This window comes from Magallana gigas, chromosome 6 (genome assembly GCF_963853765.1).
Source record: "Magallana gigas chromosome 6, xbMagGiga1.1, whole genome shotgun sequence".
Lineage (NCBI taxonomy): Eukaryota > Metazoa > Mollusca > Bivalvia > Ostreida > Ostreidae > Magallana > Magallana gigas.
The window spans coordinates 26,260,837-26,277,624 of record NC_088858.1 but is presented as its reverse complement, the minus strand read 5'-3'; the positions used below and the strand labels follow the sequence as shown (position 1 = coordinate 26,277,624).

Genomic DNA, 16,788 nt, shown 5'->3' with positions numbered 1-16,788 from the left:
ATACATCTTTTATATACGGAGCACTCGTCTTGTACGCTCACTCTTAGAACATTACGTCTGAGCAGCTATATGCATATCTATATGTATCGAGCACCTCTTGGGCAGTGTCATAATTGAAGGAAACCCCTTGAGTGTAGTTATTGCATATTCAGTACCGTTAGGGTGTGGGGGGTAACGAGATGCATATGTTTTGACATTCCAGGACAGATTCACCTCTCGGTGTTGTTTCGTGTACCTATGTCATAACCTCGGGCTTTACCCTCGCAAAAAAAGATGAAACAGTAGTTTCATGGCAATTATTGCGAGTTAAGTTGATTAGTTAATGGCAAGTCATTAACCGGATTACGTTAAGTCAGTATATATAACTATTCTTTGTTTTTACTCTTGGTAGAAAATTGTCAATGGGGACTTCACTATTACACATATGAATGAACTGTGTTTCTGTTCTATTTGCATGTCTGTTGAGATCGCTCATAGATTACTATCACTTAAAAAAAAACCAGGAACAACCCACATATGCGCATCCCATTAATTTCGCAAACATATATACAGAATAAACTGTGCATTACACATTTTCTTTTCTAACACAATTACTTTTTTGAAACAAATCAAAAAATGTTGACAAAAAAAAACCCATCTTAAATCGCCCAGTATATGGCGTAACGTACTTGAAATAATGCAACTGTGGCCGTCAAACGGAGGAATTTAATATCCGTATGCCATTCAAAATCCCAGATTTATAAAGTTGTGAACACAGTACGTAATGCAATCCTAATGCAATAGACCCAACGACACCTAATTCGTGCCACCTGTAAAGCCTTAGTAGCCCCAAGAATCTCGATCTCAACGTGTTGATAACAGGCAAGGCAACATCGTCATTTGGCCTTTTGATATTATTGCCTGCACTCTCCATTCTTGTATTTCGATGCCAACTTAAAAGGGAAACCGATACTCTCCTTAAATCGTCCGGTATATATGTGTTCATCGCATGCAAAATGTACATATAAAAAAAGAAAGAACTACATAACTATGTATCAAGAATGTCTTGTTTTTTGTTAAGTTTTTTTTTTTTTTAAATTTTATTACTAAGTGCATAATTTAAGGATTTAAAAAATTCAAGTTCTCGTATTTAGTGAAAAACACGGAAACTTCTTTTACCTAAATTAGTCAAGTGAGTAAGAAAATGTCCCTTGATACATACACCCCAGTAAATAAGTGATAAAAGGGAATTATAGATGTCGATTAAACAAGCTTTTCATTGAAGTTTTTGTTATAGCTGATTTCTGAAGTCTGATTTAATTTTTGAGGATTTTACTTTCTTTTTTTTATATTTATTCAAATCAGAAACTGCAAATATGAATAATTCAAAAATTGATTCTTTTACAGCCGACTTGCAAAACCCTTATATAGGTCTTTTAAAGGTGCTAAGTCTTGCAAAGTGTGAAATAAAAATAAAAATACAGCGAATTGCTTGGGAGATTTTAGTTATTGACGATGCTATGATCAACGAGCATGGCAATGCCCGAAGCAGAAAGACCATGGAAAATGTCTGATGAATACAAACATTAAGTTGATTAGATTTTCGTCTGCAGTTGATATGAATCTGATTAGTACAAATCGGATCATCAATGGGAGCTTTCAAAAGCCAAATTATGTCTGTGATTTACTTAATAATACCGACTAATTGAAACACGATACACTCCTATCCTGTACAAAAAGCGCACGACTTCTAGACCCTCGTAGGAAGGAGTCAGCTATGTTCTGGCAACTTCAAAACATTCAAAAAAGCCACCGCGATGAATTCTACTGGTAAAGCGTGTAATTTTATTAAGAAATCAAGGGTGATATACTTAGTTCGAGATTTTAATCTTTCGTCATTGATCAGATACGATCAAGCGAAGGAAATCTAACCGGATCCTTAAATTAGTGAAGCAAAGTCGATTAAAAGGACAGATAAGACAGATAACGCTGAAATTCAACGCGTAAACAAACAGATCCAGCTTGTTGAGGCATTGCTAGGATGTGTCAAGCACCCGGGGTGGGCGATCAGATATTGAGAGTGTAAATCAGCCAGGTCTGATCCCCCACTAGATACCAAGGCACACCTGAAGAACACGAGGTGAGAGAGGGATTCATCATGGAAACTGTGCCCCCCCCCCCTCCCCCACAGTGTACCGTGGGAGGATCAAAATTGCTGCCCACTCAGAACACCAGTCATAAATTTTGTGTATCTTTTATATTAGAAAATTCAAGGTGAGACTTTGATTTACTCGATGGTTAGAGAAAATCAAATCGCAATTTTCGATTCCAGTTTCGGTCATAAAAACTGGTATATATATCCTTTTTTGAAATACAAGCGCCATATAACATGTAAAAGCAAAAAGAGTTTAGGCCTACCTTAAAAAGATTGATTGTATCTGAAGAACTGATTGATTAGGCAATCATTTTCTACTAGGGAAAATGGTTCTTAACCAAATTTACCATTTTTCTTTTAGTGCACACAGCAGAGTGAAAGAATAATAAAAACAAGGAAGTCATTTTCCAAAATATACGTTATTTATAGCCACTAATAACGAATATTGGCAGCAGCCTGTTATATACCCATATAGTGGCCAAACTTGGCGTTTCTGGGCTGCATCAGTTTTACACCTATATCGACGGCTGTCTGACAGACTGGATTCACGAGGAAATCTCCTGTACTTTTATTAAATATGCATGTAGCTCATCCCTGGTTAGCGTCAGATCTTTATTTTTATCGATGACTTTGGCACGATTTTTTTCGCATATATATATATATTTTTTTTCTTTACCTCTTTCTTGTTTCGCGTCGGTGTCCTGTCTAAAAATTGACGGAAGTTCTGCTCAATATTAATAGGAAAGAAGACAACGCCTAACAATCGCTTATCTTATCTCCAAAATACATAACAAATACACAGAAATATGTGATAAATGATTGATTAAAAACGGTGTTAATATGGTGCATAATCACATTTTCATAAGAAGTGGTTATAGCAAAACAAAATCTCTCTCTCTCTCTCTCTCTCTCTCTCTCTCTCTCTCTCTCTCTCTGAGAGAGATTAAAAACACGTGCGGGCTTTGTTCTGCATGAGACAAGTAAATGCTAGTCGTTCATCCGGTAGATGAATTTTAACTAGTTAAATTGACTTGTAACAAATCGCCTTGACTTTTTGCAGGCTGAGTATCCTTTGAATCACGAGGAAAATTTTCTGTAATTCATCAAAGTATCAGGTACGACCACCTTTGTCTCTTAAGATCACTTCTCAGTGCACGAGAAATGCAGGAAAAGTACACAGTGACAACACAGGTGCGTACCTTGATGCAACTTCATCTGCGCATCGCGTCGCGCAGACAAAGCATGTCAGGATAATTATTATGACAGACGTGTTCGTTTGAACTTGATGTAATGGTGTCATTGAGTTTTATCACACGAACCTTACACGCCCCTCAAGGAATTACGATTAAAACAGAGATCCTCCTTGGTTCACTGTTACTCCGCTTACATTAATAAATCATTAATACCATACCTGTTAACACAATTCAATTTATGAATTATGAGTATATAACGATTATCTAGCATTCAAATAGAATTCTTTTTGATATTCTTCGTATCTCAGATATACAAGAATAGACATCAAGGATTTCCTGTGTAATTCAATTTGGTACGAAATTTTTTTTCTGTGATATTTTTTGAGGGGGTGAGCGAATTAGCATAAAGGTGCACTAATAAAGGATACTAAAACCCACCAAGGTATGCATTGAGAAGGGTATAATGGAGAGATGAGCAATAAATTACCTGACACTTGTAGACGAAGGTTCGAGCAAAATAGCGGGCTCTTATTACAAAAACCGCCAAAACAATAATTTTAACGACTGTTTTATTCGTCATTGTTTAAAAGTGTGATTGAACGTTGAATCAAGAATATAAAAACTGTTTGTCATAGGCTTTAATGGTCCTTACACATAAACCCCCCCAAAAAGGGAACAACCATTAGCATTTCTGGAATCCAAATTTAAAAGATATGGCGCGTGGGTCTGAAGTTTTGAAATATTTTCAACTAAACAAAATGTGCATCTTAATTTAACCACGTTTAATTTGCATAAACCAGAGTCTATGTGTTTGTGAGTCAAAAATATAATGTGATATGTTTAAATGGTCTAATAAAATTCATACCACTGCCAATAAACTCTTTTTCATAATATTTTGAACCTTGAGACGGTCTCTCTTTATCTATTTACAAATATTGAATATAATTTAGAATAACGGATTGTGTACAGTTCTTGGGTTAAAATGCTTAAGCATTTCTACTGAATATTAATGCTGTTTGGCAATTCAGCTCGGCTGCATTATCTTTTTTGTGGCACAAGTTCTTAATCATATTTAACATGTAATCAATACCGGTTGGATTATATTGACAATACAAAATAATGTCGGGGCACCTTCCATAAACTTTGTTTGAGAAGAAGAAAAAAAAATAAAGAACTCCTAGCGAAGGAAAAATTTTCCTTCCCTTTTTGTTCATTTATGAGTTGGAATTCCCTAGCGAAGTCTCGCAGTAAGTGAAAAGTATTTGCTGTTTAAGGATTAAACGCGGATTTTTATTTGTCTCTGTGGTACCCGACGGCAGACATTTTTACATGAAATGGCCCGCGCTTGACAAAACGCTCAAATGAAGCAGAAGACCTAATAGATACCAACATTAGCGATATGTGTTTGTACGAGGGTAGTTAAATCAAACCGCTTTGAAACCCATTTTCTCCATGACAGACCCATCACACCTTGTACCAAAAGCGATATTATTGAATAACATCTTCAGAATTCATTACGAGCTATTCATGTTATCCAAAGTTACGAGTGTCTGAAGAGAAATTAATGAAATTCTTTTTTGACAAATTGCCTCTGCCGAACTAGTTTGTCAGAACTAGATATAAGAACTCTTGAGAATTCTGAAAATAAATAGTTTGTTCTCTTAATTTCATTCAAGGGAATATTCTATCTGATAAATAAAAGAAAGACTCTGTTAAAAGCCCGAACAGAACACAAGAGGTGCATTTAATATAGCGCACAATTTCCCAAATAATGGAAATGTTGATTTTTCTAATTATAGTTGGTCCATATTTCGAAGTCATTGTAGTGAAGTTTCTCTCCGCTGCGGGCTTGACTCCTGTTTTTGGAGAAGTTGATTCAAAATCTGACAAACTTTCAATGAAATCGGCGGGTAGCTTGCATAACATTATTGAATTTCTTGTCGCCGGGCACAGCGGGGTATTTGCACTCGAATCAAAGAGAACCACACGAATGAACAAAGGTACAGCTTGAAGCATCCAGGACTCACAAAAAGAAGCTTGGAGACCTTCTGACATATTTACGACCGCAGTCAACTTTGAGGATCATCTTTTTTTGAAAACAGGCTACAAGACGACTGTAGATGGTTCCATGGCAATGGTTCATCATCGCAACCAACCTTTTGGCAAAGCATACAACAACCCTCTCACTCTCTCTCTCTCTCTCTCTCTCTCTCTCTCTCATTCTCTCTCCGTTTCTCACACACACAAACATACACACAAAGACTATGAATAATGACTGAATTGTCTGCAGAAGATGATCTGTCATTTAAGAGCATAATTAAAACCACAAAAAAAAACGAACCCCCGAAAAACATTAATCAAACTCGACAAAAACTTCAATGGTAATAATGAAACCTCGCTTCAACTTTGATAATTTTTAATCATTCTCTTGCTGGCACGTAAATCATCTCCATAAGGAGAAAGCCATCTCTGTGTGTCGATCCGCCGTCAACATTAATGATCGGTTGGCCCTGATGTGATGGTGGTTAGTGTCCTTGGTACAATTATTCGCTCGTTGCACATCTTGACAATTATTTCAAACCAGATACTCGCTCCTCAAATAAAAAAAAATAATAAAAAAAAAAGTGGGGAGGGGGTATACTAAATGTTACAAAAAATTCCTAAAGACTTTTAACTAAGCAGTGCTTAATTAAAGGATACGGTTTCGTTTTAATCAAAGACTACTATCGCAGGGTCCTCGGACAAGATGCAACCCGTGTATTATATTTAGGCAATCTTGTGTCAATCTGGTTTGTTTTCAGATACGAAATAGATACATTTGGTGTCACATAAATCCGTCACGGCTCCAGCGGTAGCTTTTATTCCGTCTGATCTCAGATCTAGGGGGTGGTTTCCTTCAGTGTTCGGATGTAGGTGCAATGAAATTTAAGATATATTAGGTAGCGTGGGTTTGTTTTTTATACGGCGTGAATTTTGACAAGGTTTAACTCCGAGTGGCAATTTAAATTTCTGAAATAAATCTGGTTTAATTTAGCGAGATATCAATCTATATTATCAAACAATCTCGTACGATGGTATGTCTTTTTGTCTTTACAAGTTTGCACCTTTACGACAATAACAAAATTTTATTCCAGAGCACAGAATTGACGTGACTCTTAGTTGAACCTATCTTTTCTTCAATAGATCTTTATTTTATTATCACTTAATTTGACAGATACATATTTCACAATACATGCTTTAACAGTACACAAATTAATCATTTATTTAAGTTGGGTTTTTATGTTCTGTCTCTGACTCTTAACAATACTTGTTTTTCTAACTGTATTGTTTTTTAATTATGTCTTTTCTTTCATTTTATGTCTTCTTTATCGGAAATTCTTAACGCATATTCATTTGAATTGTCAGGGAATCCTTGTTGGGGTTTTATTATTAAAGATACGAGGAAAAAAATGGCACGAAAATGCGTTTCGACCATGATCCAAAAACTCGATTATTCACAAATAATTGGAAGTTAGGAATTTATCTCCTTAAATCAATATAAAGATGATAATTGTATCATATAAGCTCCACGCGATCGAAAGCTTCGCCTCTTGCTTTGAGAGCAAATATAATCAAACGCTTAAATCGTCGAGATTGGTGTTAAAACAAGGGGAAAAAGCGAGAAAATACACAAACGGATAAATGGTATGTCAGTAGGATTTTTGGCTAACTAATTGGTTTAACATGCAATAAAACTTTTTGTGACAACTGTGTTCTGCTGCCCAATTAGCCTTGAAACATGTCGCGGAAGTCTTGAAGATCGACTCTCGACAGAAAAAAAAATATTTCGTTTAGCTTGTAAATTTTAAAATAGAAAACTCTTTAAAGATATTCGATATTCAACATGATCGCATTGTGATAAATTAATCTGAAAGACAGCAATTCCATTATGCCACGAATATACTCTTTAATAAATAATCTCCTGAGTGTGTTCTTTTCTTTTTTTCGTTGGGAGGTACGAATAGCCGTAAGAGGTCTGGATAACGATAGATCTCCCTTAATCCTATTGCTTGCAGATAATAGATTTATAATCAACTTACCCTTCGCCAATAACGTCGAGATCAGCAAGACTAAGAGAACACCATTTATAAATTGTAATCCATCCATGTTAAGTCATCAGGCAATTGAAAAGCAACAAAAATCACATTTTGGGGTGTTCCTAATCAGTTGAAGCTTCCTTAATCGTCCAGAGAGTTTGTCAATATAGGAGATGATACAAGAAATGTACAAAGAGTACACAAAGTCAGCGAGACTATTATGATGAATGAGTTGGTGAATTCGAAAATCCCATTTTGAATATAAAAATGAATTACGGCCCAATATCACGGAAGAGCGAAAAAAGCACGCTTTTGTCTGATAGTGAGGTATAAGCACAACCGCCTCCCGGCCTTCACTACACACTAATGACAGATAACTCCAGTTCGAATTCAACGATCGGTCTCCCGGTTTGTATTATGAGGATCTTGAATCACCCATTTAACCGCTGTGTGGTTCTGTCACATCTAAAATTTAAAAAAAAGAAGAAGATAAAGCTGATATGACATCTTTTAAAATTGCTCATTTAAGTGCAAGAAAAGGAAGAGAAAAATCAGTTATTTTTTTGTACAAGTTATTCCCTTTCTTGTTTATATCTATATAATATCGTAGCACCTGCGAGGTAAGATGATGCATAATTGCATGGTGATATTATCACCTTTCAGGTTTGCTACCTGTAAATATACCTGAAGTGGGTTGTAACTTATTTCAGACAACTGCATTCGACTGCAATTTCGATTCGCTTCGTGTTTATCAATGTCGTTATTTCTAGCCTTACATTCTTTACTTACTTAAAATCGTCATATTAACATCAAACGAGATTTTTGTTCAGGTGAAAAGATATGGTGGGAGCAATTTATATGCACTTCCACAAGTATGACAGAGACACACAATAAAATTAATAATCAATGATATTAATAGGTTTTCGATTAAATAAAAGGATTGACATATATTGGTTGAAATTTAAAAGGGCTTTGTATCAACATTTTTTTAAAATGACTGATAACTTTTGACTGTTTTTACCTTTTTTAAAAGTGTGTACTGTGATTAAAATCATTGTAGCGTAAAAATTCCTATCGTTCCGTCACAATCCACTTCCAAATACTAGTGCATAACCGCATGTTATGTATTTCAGATTGATTCGAGTGAGATTCGGTAAGAGAGAGAGAGAGAGAGAGAGAGAGAGAGAGAGAGAGAGAGAGAGAGAGAGAGAGAGAGAGAGAGAGAGAGTCGTTCAGTTTCTCGCATGATTAAAAGAATTCATTGTAAATTGGTAGCATTTTTCTTTACTGTCTTTCAATTAAAATGATTTATTGAATGGATATTGAATGGATTCAGTCCAAGAAATAATTGTTAAGTATGACAGAATCTTCTCAAACAGACAAGCTACACGGGGCCAGAGTCCTCTCGGTACCATCTGTTTTTGGTTGACCTTGGCTCTTTCTGTATTTCGTTTGTAAATACACAACGTTAACAAGTAATGGTTAAGTGTTATAATTCCTGGACAACATAAGAAGACACAATCAACAACCATACACACTCGATCTGTGGTAACGCATCTTACAACTGTATAAACTTGCATCGATATCGTCGATATACAATGGGGTGTCCACCATTTTAAAAAAAACAATGGCCATCTCGGCTATTAATATAACTTGCAGACTAAAACGTTTCTATTTGCTTTTTAGCTCGTGTAGTATTCATCGCTTATGTAGCTCAGCAGCCATTAACGGCTGAACAGGAAATCAGTCGCATTAACACCTGATTAACATTTCAAGAGTTTTTCTACCTTAATGTCAGAACAAAGAATATATATAGACAGTTTGCTTTTTATGGTTCTTTCTTGCTAAAAGTTCCGCGCCATTATCAATTTCAAAGCAAACACAGGAACCGGAAGGGAATTTGCATGGTCATGTCAATTTTTGATTTTTTCTTCAAAGGTTTATCTAATCTTGAGCTTTACAAAATAGTTTGCTACTTCCTCGCTATGTTGAATAATGTATCTAAAGGAACATGAGTTCTAAGCGGTGCATAAAATGTGCTATCAGAAAATGGAATGTTTTGAGGATGAATTCGAAAACAAATGCCACTGTTTTGTGCAATATGCCTTAACATATTGATGGCTAAGTGAAAATCACTTAAAATGAGTTTTAACTAATTGTTAGCTGATAGACGTTGACTAAACTCCCGTGAGATCAAATAAAAATATAATATGAAAAAAAAAAGCTTTAAAATATTTTTTTGAAATATTTTAACTGTGTTACCGCTCTCTCTCTCTCTCTCTCTCTCTCTCTCTCTCTCTCTCTCTCTCTCTCTCTCTCTCTCTCTCAAATTACAATTGAAGGAGACTGGACTTTTTGAAAAATATCTAGTTAGAACCCTCAATAAAAAAGCGCTTATCAGACCCAGACGAAAAATTAAATCCTGAGTTGCATGTCACTATAGTAAAATCCAAATAATTCTCTTCTGTAAAAGTCCAGTCAACTGAAATATGCTGAATTTACAATCAATCAAATCTCATTGGCGCTAAATAAGATGATACCCCGATAAAATACTTGGCCTGCAATATTTTTGCTAGAGTGAGGTTGACATGTTGACAGGTTCGAACATTCGGTATTCTTTTTACCCCTCGCATCTTATCGGTGGTATTTTAAGCCCACGATATTGCGGTTTCTGAAAGCCCTTTAGCAAGAGGACAAATAGTGCGACCCGCCCTTGTTAGTTTTTCCAATGTATTACACAAATATTTATTTATCTTATAATACGAAGATTTATCTGTGTGCATAAGAAGTTGACACACACATATGCCTCCGATTTCATATAAAATAAAACCTAACTTTTATTATTAATCTCATTTTGACAGTGAGTCTTTAAAAGATTTTCTTTGGCGTGATAAGGGGACATAAATCTGTTTCCTTTTTAGACCCAGTTGTGTCCATGAAGCCTTTTAAGTTAAAAATGGCAATGTTTTCCTTACAATACTGAACTGTGGACAAGAGTTTCATAAAAAAAATATGTTTGGTTAACGTTTCTCCCGAGTCAAGATTAAAAAACACCATCAGAGATCGATATTTGATTAACATATACAAGTATAGCCTATCAAATCATTATTTTTAAGAGCTAAAATCTATAGCTATCCATTTTCTAAAACTTCTTAAAGAGTTGCAATTGAGTACAGCAAGTTGGTATCGACCTTTCTCGAAGCCTTACCATAGCACCAGTGACTGCTGACCACAAATGCAACCGATATGAATAAAGCTAAAGAAGAGGAATGAAAGAAAACGATTCTTCTAGTATGCGCATATGCATATTCCTTTGATTTTACTATCTTCAATGTCAGAAAGAATCTCGTCAGATTCCACGATGCGACCTGACGTATTGGTTCGTCTGCTATCGAAGATTCAAAAATAAAATATGACCTAATTTTGGTTCTCTCTTATTCTCATGGCATTTTCATCCACCATAAGTGGTTTCTACAGAGTTCGAAAATCTGAATTTTTTCACTCAACAAATCTCAACACAGTCCAGCAAGTTTATAGGTAAGAACCCCTTTTTGAATTATATTCATTAAAATATATATGCACCTATCTCCACTTAACGTTTAATTCATCAATTATGTTCTTTATCGAATCATCGGTTTCGAGTGGATAACATTCCACTGCATTCTGTTCGATACCAAGTTCAATCTTCCGATTTGCACTTTAGACTTGAATAAGGAATATTAATTACACAACTCTCACCACGACTGCATGTATTGGTAATAAATGAAAAAAAAATTGGAACAAAAAATATTAATAACTTTAATATCATTCATGTGGGGGTGTCTAGATCGTGGGGTTATATTACAAGGTTTCTTAATAAACATAAACGAGCCACAGGTATACTAATTTTAGAATCTGTTACTTCAGAATCTTTGTCAATATTTGAAAGAAACATGCAAGTATTGGTTGTAGTTACCAGAATACACAGCTGGACACGCTGATCACGCGAGCAAAAATCGCACTGTTGCGTTTTTATTGTACATCTCGGGAATAAAATTTCGTGTAATGAAAAACGGCACCATTTTATCGATTATAAAATAATGACACTAAAAAACGACCAAATATAAACGAACCAATATCGAGAAAAAAGTTGGTAATCTCTGCATTTTTAGCATTTCAAGAAGGTGTAGAGGTCCTCAGTCGATTGTATAGAACGAGTTAACACTTTGATCACTAAAACGCGCCGGAATCTCACATAGGTGTTACATGGAGTAAAATTAGTTTACCATGACCAACGCTTTCAAGTAAAGGTTGTTAATTGAGGCACAAAACACGGTGGTTGCTAGTTTATCGTTGTATGTCAACAAAATAAAGATCTTGTAAAACAAACAATCAAGTTTTACATGTCGAAACGCTCCGCTTAACCAGTTAACTTGCACTTTTTTTTAAAAAAAACATCCATAAACCATGGAGAATTCAAACTCTTTACAATAATCAATGTTTGAAGAGTTTCTAGATGAGATTTTTTCTCCCAATCTGTTGCATGAGGTTGATTGTAAATTGGTTTTATTTTTTTTTCCTTACTTCTTAATGGTTTGCGCAACAGGTGGTACCTGCGGCTTTTAAGATTTAAGAAAGACAACGAAATGAAATAAAGTGATCGATGTACATATGTATCTCGTTATATTTGAATATATGCACGGCATGTTCGCTTACCAACTTAAAATATCTGGTATATAAGTGACATGAACATTTGTTTACTCATTTGAAGGACCATTCGAAAGGATTTACGAAGAATGCTGGCTTAGCACACTTTTCGTCTTTGAAACGTTGACAAAGTGGCGTTACCTAAAGACTATAAGCCTTATATAATCACTTCCCAAACAGTTGGTCAGCTGATAGCCATGGCCTGGCAAAATGAAAACGTTTTCAGTGTTTTATTAGGGACACGGTTGTAAGCGACTTTAATCAATATTGTGATTCTGTGTCCATTCAATTTCGAGTGAATTTAAGTTTATATACGATGTTTGTTGGCATAACTTTTATTACAAGGAGTCTTTTTGAAAAATGTTTTGAAAGAACACACACAATTGCAATAAAGACTCGTAATGAAGAATTATTCCACAAAGTTAAAAGAACCTAATCAAAACAAGGATTCGTCTTTACACGCGGCTAGGATGGGGATAATATTAGCAACTTAAAGTCGCCCTCACCCCCCCCCCCCCTCCCCCAAAAAAAATGAATTTGTTAAAATATAATCATATTCAGGTAGACTATTTTCATTTTTTATATAAACATTCAGGTTTTTAGTACCTTTTGGTGAATTCTTGCAGACGGATTACCTATTTCTATGGCATATGTTAAAAAAAGAGTCGTTCCTCTACGTTTAACACAGTCAATGCAGTGACTTTATCAAGCGAGTGATTGTCTGTATATTCCTGAACAAAATACACCCTTAACTTGCAATTGAAAAAAATAATTCAATATCCAATCAACCAAATACAGTTTAATATATAGACCCAGAAGGATTTTTTGATGTATTATATCGATCAAGTGTGGAAACTTTTCAATGTGTCAAAAGGTACAGAATATTAATAAATAAACATTGACGTCCATTTAGCGGTAGCAAACGAGGATATGATGGGATGTCAAACAAAAGCGGAGCGCAAAAACTTTGTGTATTGAACCTTTGATTCTTGTACTTGGAAGAGTTAATTTTCTCGCGTTCATTGTGTCATATTCCACGATTCTGGGCTTTTTCGCGTGTAGTTAACCACACTCATCCATCTGATGCAGAAACAATACCAACTTAAACAAATAAAGCCTTCATAAATATACAATAATCCCCAAAGACCATAAACGTCTCTTTCAACTTATCGAAGATCAGCTGGGACCATTTTTTAATTTTAAATTTTTACTTTTTGCTTGTCAATCTTCCTGAAATACTGATATTTTTCAGGTGCAGAATTTATTAAAAAAAAAAAAAGAAGAAGAAAAATTCCATGTGTTTGTAATTCAGTTAAAGAATTTCACATCAACAGTAAGAACAATCGCACTTTGATCGATGTTCTGACATTTTTGGTTGTGTATATAAAAATATTTCTTCTAATGTTAAAAACATTGATCATGTTACATGACCATTGAAAAGATGTTGACTTGCTATCAATTTCACACAAGTCCTAGCTGACAGCATACACAGATTGATTTGGACACAAAGATACATACCTATTGTCACGGCCGATTAGAAGGCGTAAAGGAAAATAAGAAAAACTTGCTCCGTAAAGAAAAGAATCTCGCCTGGAATCAAGTCAGAATCGGGAAGCAAAAATAAAAGCCTGTCACAGAAAGGCGAGAAAAGCAGGAGGGAATATAACAGTTCCGTCAACAATTAATTCGATCACCGACACAGTTAAAAAAAAAAAACCAAATCCCTTCTCAGCAATTCACTCCAGAAATATAAATCGGCACACCGCTCAGGTAAGGATACACATGTATGTAGTGTATTGTAGTATAGCGCGTGCTTTCTGATTCATATAAAAAAGCGACGAGATTTAAAGGACCCGTCTGCGTATCGAAATCACTCGTTTCAAGTTATATGTATTTCAATCGAACACCTAGAATCGAGTCAACCAAGAGAGCAAAAATATGATAGTTATTACAGCATATTACAGAAAAGTCATTTTGTGTAATTGGTAGAGCCCGTCCATTCGCTGAAGCCACTAATTGATGCAATAGCTCAGATGTTTGTGACATGCCAAACAGAATCTGCGGAAGGCGGAGAAATGGTTACTGCGCAATCGTAACATGTTCTAATGAATTATATCTTCCACCTTTTCAGCGAATTACGATTGTTGTTGTGAATGCAAGAAATTTGACAGCGACAGAGATTGGCAGACTGTTTATTAGCCCGTGCACATAGCTACAGCATAAAAAAGTGAAGAAAAGTTGGATAGCATGTCGATAAACATGCACTTGTGGTGTGATTTTTTTCTTTTTTCTTTTCTGCCTATTTCCTTAAAGTTTTGTAAATGTAACAGAAAAAGAAACACCTTTTATTTTGCATCGGCAACTCCACTTATAAAGATATACACTTAATGTTGCACGGTTGAGAGCAACTTGCAAATAAATTCGATCGCGGTATTTATATTACGACTAAAGGCACTTTTCAAAGGATGCCAACAATTGCTGAAAAGAGCTTTTGTATCAATAACGAGAGCAATGTGCGATAAATGGAAGATTTATGATAAACATATTAAACAACATTCCCTCCCCCCGTTTTTCAAAGATTGGGCCATAAAGCCCCAGCATGATGTTTTCGTCTCATTAGTGTATATATTGAATTTTCCGTATTGATGCTAATGGTCCGATTTTCTGACCACATTTTTCTCAGCTTTCATTTGCAAATACTTCAAAAGGAATTCGATTATTTGCTTATAAAGACTGCTGAATTGGCGAATACACAGTTTTGTTCGCGACTCTAGTCGATCTTTTTACAACGGCGCAAAATCCAATCGTGAATGAATGTTCGATACAATTGGAATACTAAGCGAAATAAATATTGTCAAGCTTAAGGAAAAGAGATGAAATTGTGATTCCCGTTCGATTGTACTCAGCATGGTTTCCGATGTCACAACAAGAAGTGCATTGATGTCACGATGTATTTGACGACATAAATGTTGAAGAACGATCTCGCTTCCTAAAGCAAACCATATTGCAAATTCATTTAGAACTGGTACAACATTCAAGAAAATATTGTGTACTCAAAAAGGTACTCATAGTATAGTGCATGTTGTATTTTACCGCGTGGTGCATGTTCTGACTTTGCAATTGAAAAAATATATTTTTACCTTGATTCGCTGGTGTAACCAACCCGATTGAACAATAATATAGATGCTTTTGCGGCAACATTTAAAACCAACCATACCGCGATATCATCGGCATCTTATTTATAAAGGCGAAGTCCTTTAGATGAATTGTATTGTATAGTTGGGTACTTGCAATATTCATCTCAATTCAGTGGTTGAGATATATCAGGAGTACACGTATACAATGTACTAGTGAGGCGTTATACATAGAATAGAGCTCGGTCGAAATACTTGTGTTCGGAATATACTAAGCTAGCCATTCTCTCATGGAAACTATCTTTACCTTGGCTCATTTAAATCGTTACATTATCTCTGATTGGCTTTCGGCATGTAATAATTGACCGGCGAAATGCGCATCCCTGTATCGTAGCCGAGGTTAGATGTTTTTGTGCTGGGATAACGTGAGTGAATGTTTTTGACATGAATTACGTAGGGATACAGGGTTTCAGAAGAGTTCCACTGAGAATATATTTATCCAATTATCTATGTACAAATAGGATTCGCCAATCAATACATCATGAAAATGATTTGCTCTTTGTCTGTCAAAGAATCCAAAGGAAAAAAAAGGGAAAGAGCCGAGGCAGGATGAAAGCGTTTAAGGGAAGAGTATCTTTCTCAGCCTTAAAGACGACTTTCCCCCTGCTATATAGCTACTGCCTTGTGCCTTTAACAACCATTCAGTACCAGTCCTGTTTGGCCATTGATAAGTCGTTAAGTTTATTAACCCCTCGATCAGCATTCCCTGGCCATGTCTGACATCTGGTAGATCTGTATGACATCCGGGTAATACAAGTTCTCATGTAGGAATTGCAGTTCCGGTCTGTATGTAATATCGGGAGTAATTATTGTTGATGTGTGACCACCACATACCGACTCTACTTACTCTAACTCTTATAATTCACAGATGGCTTCTTATTACACGTTCTCCCAAAGGGGTAGCCGAAGAATTGCCAGATCCGGATTTCAACATATGATAATGATATATACATGTACCTAGGGTACTAAATGTAATAAATTGCGTACATTAAGATAGCACTAACTATTATATGTAAGAAAATGATCATTATAATTCTGTGAACTTCGCTAAAAGAATTTAACACCTCTCTCTCTCTCTCTCTCTCTCTCTCTCTCTCTCTCTCTCTCTCTCTCTCATTGTTCTCAAACAAATTTCTTGCCTACCATAGAACGGCATACCTTGTTTTTTTCCTTAGACAGCGGGTTAATTGATAAATAAAGTCATGATGGAAAAGAGAATAATTTTTATCTTCACCCTTTGGCCCGGAAATTGGAAACCAATATATCTTTGATTTCTATAATTGCTCGTTTGATCGTTGAATGTTATTTCAGTTCCCTTTCCCATGCAAAATATTCTCAAAAATCCCATTACATGTAACTTGTGGTTTTTCTCGCCATAAAGGGCAATATAGTATTTGAATAGACATCGTAACTGTTCCGGGTAGTCGCTCGATTTTTTATTTGCTGTTAGCGTTAGTAGGCTTCAATAGAAATTCGCTGAGACAAGCAGAAATAGAAAGGGAGAA

At 35.5% G+C, this 16,788-nt stretch overlaps 1 protein-coding gene across 4 annotated transcripts in view; it reads right to left on the bottom strand.

Annotated features, from left to right (window-relative positions):
• Positions 1–16,788, bottom strand: part of LOC105330132 (limbic system-associated membrane protein) — a 40,097-nt gene that overhangs the window by 17,846 nt on the left and 5,463 nt on the right. For 2 of the 4 annotated variants that reach the window (XM_034470522.2, XM_034470526.2), the window contains exons 1-2: positions 13,608–14,116; positions 7,407–7,868 (exon numbers count right to left, since the gene is read on the bottom strand). In XM_034470522.2, coding sequence (XP_034326413.2) covers positions 7,407–7,473 — 67 coding nt within the window. In that variant the 5' untranslated portion in view covers positions 7,474–7,868; positions 13,608–14,116. Of the gene's footprint in view, positions 1–7,406; positions 7,869–13,607; positions 14,121–16,788 lie in introns of those variants that run through there. The other 2 variants (XM_034470525.2, XM_034470523.2) reach the window with 2 other exon arrangements.